The 7,922-nt window shown below is 39.0% G+C and overlaps 1 protein-coding gene across 6 annotated transcripts in view; it reads left to right on the forward strand.

The window, feature by feature from the left end:
* The window catches only part of LOC108900739 (ras-specific guanine nucleotide-releasing factor RalGPS1), a 109,957-nt gene that overhangs the window by 16,936 nt on the left and 85,099 nt on the right, over positions 1–7,922 (forward strand). For all 6 annotated transcript variants that reach the window (XM_051072706.1, XM_051072702.1, XM_051072704.1 and 3 more), the window contains 3 exons: positions 1,079–1,168; positions 2,043–2,135; positions 6,307–6,433. In XM_051072706.1, coding sequence (XP_050928663.1) covers positions 1,079–1,168; positions 2,043–2,135; positions 6,307–6,433 — 310 coding nt within the window. The remainder of the gene's footprint in view (positions 1–1,078; positions 1,169–2,042; positions 2,136–6,306; positions 6,434–7,922) is intronic.

Raw genomic sequence — 7,922 nt, forward strand, 5'->3', positions numbered from 1 at the left:
GATCTTAACCAAAAATCTAATTGTAATGTGAGAGGGGTCACATGTAGAGGCGAAGCCACAGAGAATTTCCACCAACTCTGAAGTTTCAGTTGCCTCAGCCTCCACCTCACCCGACCAGCACCAAACAACAGACAGATACAGTTAGAGACTCACTGGTGAACCTAGTAGAGCATTTAGCAATTCAAGAGCCAAGTGTTGGTGGAAACAAAGCTCACCACTCCAAATTTGTGTTGTGTCAATAGCGACCTGTTTGCTAACACATTCAACAACTCTATAATGTATTAATATGTTGATGCTTTGTTTATAGTCTGTTGGGACACACCAAGTGGCCAAACAAATCAACAAGTGCTAGTTTAATTTAACAGTTACTGTTAGAGTAAAATTAACTATATTAATTGCAATTAAAAGAGTACTCTACAGATTTAGCATTTCACTCCTGTATCACTGTTGGACTCACAATGGATGGTTTAAAAAAGGATGAAAATGCAGGAGAACCAGAGATATCACCTTTTTTGATTTCTTCTTACTTGTCAAAATCTGGCATCTACACTATCCACAATGCAACTCTACTGTTGACAAGCAGTTTGGGTATTCAGGTGTGTTATGATAGTGGTAGGTATTGTATCCTGGAGTCTCTATCCTGCAGCAGAGATGAGGAGTGGACTACAGAGGTCTGGTAACTTCCCCACATCCCTATGTTTTTTCATTTTTAAACTTGTTGTCTTCTCTGACTCAAGTAACATCACTTTTGTCAGACTTCACACATTTCTGTCTGGAGAATACTACTATTCATACTACTTTTCCCACTTACGCAGTAGCACCCCCCAACACCTGGAAACACACTTTGATGTGCAAATGATATATAATAAAAATGAGAAATATGTGAATAAGAAATTATTTTATAATGCTGTTTACTGCAGTTATCAATGGGGCCCTCAGATCAAACTCTGCAAAATCTGCCACTTGTAGTTCCTAACTTCATTGAAGTGTATTACTAAATCAGAGGAGTGACCATTACATTTACATCCAGACTGTGTGTGTTTGTGTGTTTTCATGTCTTGCGTCTTGTATGTTTCAGGTGAGCTTTTGGCTGGTGAGGGAAATCCTAACTGCCCAGACACTGAAAATCCGTGCAGAAATACTGAGCCATTTTGTTAAAATAGCAAAGGTGAGTTCAAATACCTGAAGATATGTTTAATTCTTAATAATAATGATGTGAGTAGTAACAAATATTAAGTGCTGAAACCATAAAAGAAAAACAGGAGTAGAGACATTCCTGTGGGCAAGAAAATATAGTGTTCAGTTCAAGTGTTGTGTAAGTTTTGCCTGAACAAGATTGACTATAGATAAAATGGACCTTTACAAATAAAAGAGGCTGAACACTACAAGTATAAACCAGGCAAAAAGCAATGGATCGCCTTTGATTAAGTCTTACAGGTCTAGCATGTTCATGTTTTTTGCAAAGCAGACAAACATATTTACCTTGTCCAGCTTTAGTAAGAATGTTGTGTGGAGACTGTGCTCCTCGCTGTGCTGAGTATTTGTTCAGATGCTCTTCTAGAAATACAGATACAGAGATATTTGCAGACCACCCTGGGCAACAAAGGTTTGATGTGTTATCTGCTTTGACCACAACTTTCTAGTAAGAAATAGTGTCCACAGCTTCATCCACATTGAACGACTTACCTGCATCATGGGATCTCAAGCCAAAATATTCCCAAACAAGGATGGTTTCTTTGTCAGTTTAATAGAAAAAGTAGCATGTGTATTTGAGAGTATTGAAAGTCATACCCTCAGGACATCTCGATACAGTGGTATACTTAAATACTGTGATACTGCCCAAGGCATCTTAATCCCTAAACCACAGGGTGCATCACCTATTATATCTATCTATCTATATATATCTATATCTACACACACACACACACACATGTATATATACATATATACATATATTGTAGTCTGTTGAGATATACATTCTGTACTTTCCATTTTGTTTATGAAATATGTGTGTGTGTGTGTGTGTGTGTGTGTGTTCCCAGAAACTGCTGGAGTTGAACAACCTTCATTCTCTGGTGTCTGTGGTGTCTGCTCTGCAGAGTGCTCCCATCTTCAGACTCAGCAAAACCTGGGCGGTAAGACCAGATCAGATTCATAAACTGCTTCAAGAACCACATTTAAAATTTCTACAGTGGAAAAAAAATACTAAAAAGACAGTCTTCTCTTTGCATTGCCCTTTTGGAGCTAGGACTACATTCATGTAACAATGTCATTAGATAACAGACTACTAGCCTCTGAAAGAAAAAAGCAGGGAGGCAAGAGCAGAAACAGATGAGTTGACTTAGGTCAAGCAGTTGCCCCAGAGTAATGTGGTTGCAATCCAAAATCAGAAAATCTGATTGCCAGTGGACAGCACCAGCACCAGAACCAGAACTGACTGACCCTCTTGTAGCAATGACTTCATGCATTGTTAAGGGTTGTACATGTACAGTGCTGGGAAAAAGTTTTCAGACACCCTTAAAATTTTACACAGTCTCAAATATTATCATGAAATATTTGGGGAAAAATCTTTTTGGTGTTTCAAAAGGTGGGCTGCATTAGACAGACACAAACAAATACAACTGATATTTTTTTGTTGTTGTTTGCAAGAAAAACTAACAAAACTAAATTCTTGACAGTTTCAATATGTCAGTTCTCAACATTGTCAGTATCAAAGTCAACAAATACAGAGAATGTGTTCAAAACTGAACAAAAAATAAATAAACCATCACATCATCAAATTAATATTTAGTAGTCCTTCCATTAGCATGCAGTAGAGCTCTAATCCTGGCTGGCATGTTCCCCACGAGCCTTTCACACTGTTGAGGGGTAATCTTGTCCCATTCTTCTTGAATTACTGCTTTTAATTCTTCTAAATTCTTTGGTTTACGCTTTGAAACAGACCTTTTGATAATCCACCACAGATTTTCAATGGGGCTCATGTCCGGGGATTGAGCTGGTCACTCTAAGACCTGGATACAGAGCTCCTGCAGCCAAGTTCTCCTGGCCCGTGATGTGTGGCAAGGGGGCATTATCTTGTTGAAAAAGGAACAGTGCAAGAGCAGGAGGGAGCATGTGGGTTTTGAGAATGGCACAATACTTGGCAGAGTTCAATGTGCCATCACAGACAGTGAGATGACTCATGCCTCCCCAAACCATGATACTGCCTCCACCATGCTTGACAGTTGGTACTGTACATGCTGGAGATAAAGCTTGGCCTGGCCTTCTGCGGACCCTCACATTATCAGGAGGAGGATAAAGCTGGAAGCTGGACTTATCTGACCACAGATCTTCTTCCAGTTCCTGGCTGTCCAGTTCTTGTGTGCTTGGGCCCAACGACGCCGGGCTAACCTCTGTCTCTCATTGATCAGGGGCTTCTTGGCAGCCTTGTAGGACCTTAAGCCATGATCTAAAAGTCGGCCACGTACAGTGCGGGTGGAACACTGGACACCAGTTTGGTTTGACCACTGCTGCTGAAGCTCCTGTGATGTCACTGGGAGGTTCTCCCTGCACATGTGGATCAGGATGTGGTCATTTCTTGCTGAAGAAACCCTTGGACGCCCAGATCTTGGTTTGTCTTCCAATCTGTTGGTTCGTCTGTATTTCTACAGAGTGTATCCAACACTGAAGGACTGCATCTGCACTTCCTGGCTATCTGGTGGCAGCTGTACCCTTCCTGGCTGAGAATCTATCTTCAGGCGTGTTTCCTGCATTTGGTTCCTTGTTTTAGGCATTTTTGTCTTTGAAGAACTTTCAAATGTGTTGGCTTTATATAGACACAAAGCACAGCAACAAAAAATGTCTTCTAATAAAAAGCACGACCTTCATTAGTGGATCACAAGTTTTTAATGGCTTTTTTAGGATTTGTTCAGTATTTTGGCTGTGACTGTACTAAAAGAAATTGCACTTGAAGACCTAAGAGTGATTCTTAATGCAATATTTCACAAATGCATGGGGTGTCCAAAAACTTCTTTCCACCACTGTATATTCATGACTGATTCAATGGCATTGGTTGGTTTGTCTGCTTTTTGGTAAAGGGCATATTTATTTACAGTAGCCTCAAAGTATAAAGACTCCTTCACTTTTTGTGAAAGGGTGCCCAATCATTCCAAACAGTCTGACACTGATGTGACGCTGTGTTAATTTTGTTAATGAAAAGTATGAGAATAGAACATATTAGTTGACAACCTATTATTCACAACAAAAACAACTAAAACTAAAAAAGCAACCTTTAAAAATGGAACTTTGACAAAACGTATTACATTTTTCATCAACAAACTCAACAGTAATTTGAAAGACAGACAAATGGAGATTTTAATGCATCGATGGGAGCAAACACTATATCTCCTGATGAATTAAGTAGTTTTTCCTGCTGTTTGGAAGGTAATAGCCATTTGACCTGTCACACTGCTATTAATAAGAAACCATGCAAAGTTAATAGCACAGGTTGCTCACCACACTGTTTGTCTTGTTGAACTACAAAAACACACAAACCACTCTTGATTATACAGTGCTGTCGTACAATGATGTTAAAGGGCAGCGCTTTTTCTCCTTCAAATGATCTTCAAAAACAGGCGTTAGCTTGCAAAGATCACACTAACCAGACTATAGTCAAGAGTTTCATTTTGGGCTTTGAGCAAATGATTTTATGGCATTAAGGTTAATTAGCTACAGCTAATCTGCCACCCTTTGTCATTTTAACCAGCAAAAACAATGGAAACAGCTTCAGAGAAAACACATCCACAACTTATAGTAAATCATCAAAGGTGTATATTTTTTCCATATTATGTGAACATGTGAGGAGTGCAGTATCCTCATGTAATGTATAAAGTGCACAGGCCATTTTGACAACCAACCTGAATCTAATTTGATGAATATATTCCACAGTAACTAAATATCTACATGTTGTAGAATGTACTAATTGCCATTAAGTCAAGGCATCTTATTTGCATAAATCTTGAGAAATGTTGTCTTGAGTTCACTGCCAGATTGCCAGACTTGCATACACAATTACTGTCCGATAGCATTGTGAAGCTAATTAAGAGAACCTGGAATAGCATTGGTTTAGTAGCCAGTGAAGTAATTATCAAATGGCAAGCTTTTCAATTTAGCCAGATCAGCCCCAGGAGTTTGGATGAATTAGCAGTTATTAGTTATTCATTCAACACACTAGTTTGCTACTGATTTGTCCATGTTATCAGGCAAGCTAACATTAGAAAGAGTTTGCCAGCTAAAACCACAGTATCACAATAAATTTCAGTAATGTTAACTCACCTGTCCAATAGGAAGACAGCCAGCTTGCGGTCAGTTTTGGTCCCCGAAGCTGAACAAAGGTCCCTCCATGAATCAAATGTCCTGCTGATGTTGACCCTAGTTTTCCGCCAGTGTCGGTCCAGCTGTTTTTTGTTTTTGTATGGAGTTCATGTTGAAGTATTTCATGTGCTGGGTTCCAGTCATTACATAACAGTGGTGGATTACATTCCAAAGTTAATGATAGTACACTGCTGATGCAGTAGCGGTGCAGTAGAGACTTTTATTGCAGCAAGGCATTTCTCATCGACATTGGTTTACAGGTTGTTATAGGCAATGGAGAAAGTCTGGGAATGGCAAATTTTTTTATGTCACAGTTCTCACGCATTGGCAATAAAAAGTAATTACTACATGTAAATTACTTAAAATTCCTCCATACAGTATCTTTGACTTTATTTTCATTGAAAGGGGTCTTTAAAGGCCTCTTAAAAGGTTTTATTTTTTGGGAAATTTGTTTTGCAACTTAAGACTGTGGGGCAGAGACTGAAACCAGGTTCATGCCAATTTCATGTTTGTTTCTGAACAAAAGTCTGATTGATCCACAAGCACCTTTTTGTTTTGCACAGTTGATGGAAACCAGTAGCACTTAAAAAACATCCAGTTCACTTTCTTTGTGTCTGAGCAAAAGTAGTGGGTCAGATATTGGCAAGAAATAAAACCAGTCTTTTTGTCTGACTCGCTCAGGATGACACACTGCAACCCCCCTCTAACTCACTCTGAACAGTGCCTAATTAGCTGGCTACTGCAGTCCTCTGTAGACATAAAGAGGGAAAACCTCTGAGACGTATTCTATTGTAAATAATTCCCTAGCTCCAGCAGTCTTTAATTTTAAACATGGTATTTATGGGTTTTGAAACACAAAGCACACTGTAATTTGCCATAATTTTCAACTCAGGTAAAAGGCTATGAGTGAAAAGGAGAGCTCAAACATGTGATTTTTCTTTTCTTCTGTTGTAGTTGATCAGTCGGAAAGACAAGGCCACATTTGAGAAGTTAAACTATCTGACATCCAAGGAGGAGAACTACACTCGAATGAGAGAGTACATCCGCTCTCTTAAGATGGTGCCCTGTATTCCTTACCTTGGTAAGCATTATTTCAAAACAGTCTGCTTTACATCCTTTTAAAATAATTGTTTTCAGTGCCATTACTGGGTTTCTAAACCCTGCAACATCTCACACCATTAGTCCAGTGGGCAGTTTTATGCCATGCACACATACATGAAGTACAGTAAGCTGGAATTCCACAGTGGTTCACAACAAAACCATAACGCCAAACACCACAGATTTCTACACAACATTCCAGTTGTGCTTCTAAAATCACCATTATAGAGAAATCCTCCTTGAGATTTCAATGTAAAGCACTGTTGATAAGCTTGGAGTGTTACGCTGCATGATCCATGGCACAAATCCAGGTATTGTTGAACACCTATACATGGATGCTCCAATGCCTTCTGTTCATTTTATTACATCATGAAGGCTGTGTTATAATAACACATAACTCACTGACTACTGAACAAATCACTTGTCTAATTCCTCAAACATATTTTCATTACAGTTGGCTTAGAGTCAACCTGTTGTTATAGATGCTGAGCACTCAAAGAACAGGTTTACTGTTTTTCCCATCAGAGACATTAAGATTTAAATCTGCAGCATTTACTGTGACAACTCAGAGATTGTCAAGTCAATTTTTATTTATATAGCGCCAATTCACTACAGAAGTTATCTTGAGGCACTGTACATACAAAGCAGGTCTAGACCGTACTCTAATATATCTATAATATTATAAAATTTACAAAGAGATATGAAACAATTCCCATCATGAGCAAGCACTAAGTAACCGTGGCAAGGAAAAACGTCCTTGAGCAGATAGCACTCTGAGAACGCAGAGCACAGGAAGGATATAAGGATTAAGAAGATCAGACAGGTATGAGGGGGCTAACCCATTTAGAATTTTGTAGGTCATTAGGAGCACTTGATTGATCTAACATGAATAGGGAACCTCCAAGGGAGGCTAAAACCGGAGTAATATGGACAAACTTTCTGGACTTAGTTAGCACTGTAGCTGCAGCATTCTGAACCATTTGTACACTTTTAGTGCTAGCATTTGGCAGGCCCGAAATAAAACATTACAGTTGTCAAGTCTAGAGGAAACAAAGGTGTGAACTAGAATTTCAGCATCTGCTATGGAAAGAAAAGACCGAATCCTAGCTGTATGTAGGTAGTAGGTGAAAAAAGGCGGTCTTTGTAATGTCTTTAATGTGCTGATCGAAGGAAAGAGCAGGATCAAATGTGACACCCAGATTCTTGGCAGTCATACTTTGAGAAGTCATACAGTTGTCAAGGGATATTGTTACTTGATCAAACTGGTGTCTATATTGGGCTGGGCCAATAACCAGTATTTCAGTTTTATTTGAGTTAAGTAGTGGGATGTTTTCTCCCTATTTCTTTAACTCACTCAATTTCATGCTCAACTACTCAAGTGCTCACAGAAAATACCAACATCTCAACAAAAAACTTCATTTTTAAATCTGTGTACTGGAGGGATTTATACATACGCTCATTTTCCAAGATCT

The sequence above is a fragment of the Lates calcarifer genome, linkage group LG9 (assembly GCF_001640805.2).
Source record: "Lates calcarifer isolate ASB-BC8 linkage group LG9, TLL_Latcal_v3, whole genome shotgun sequence".
Classification (NCBI taxonomy): Eukaryota; Metazoa; Chordata; class Actinopteri; family Centropomidae; genus Lates; species Lates calcarifer.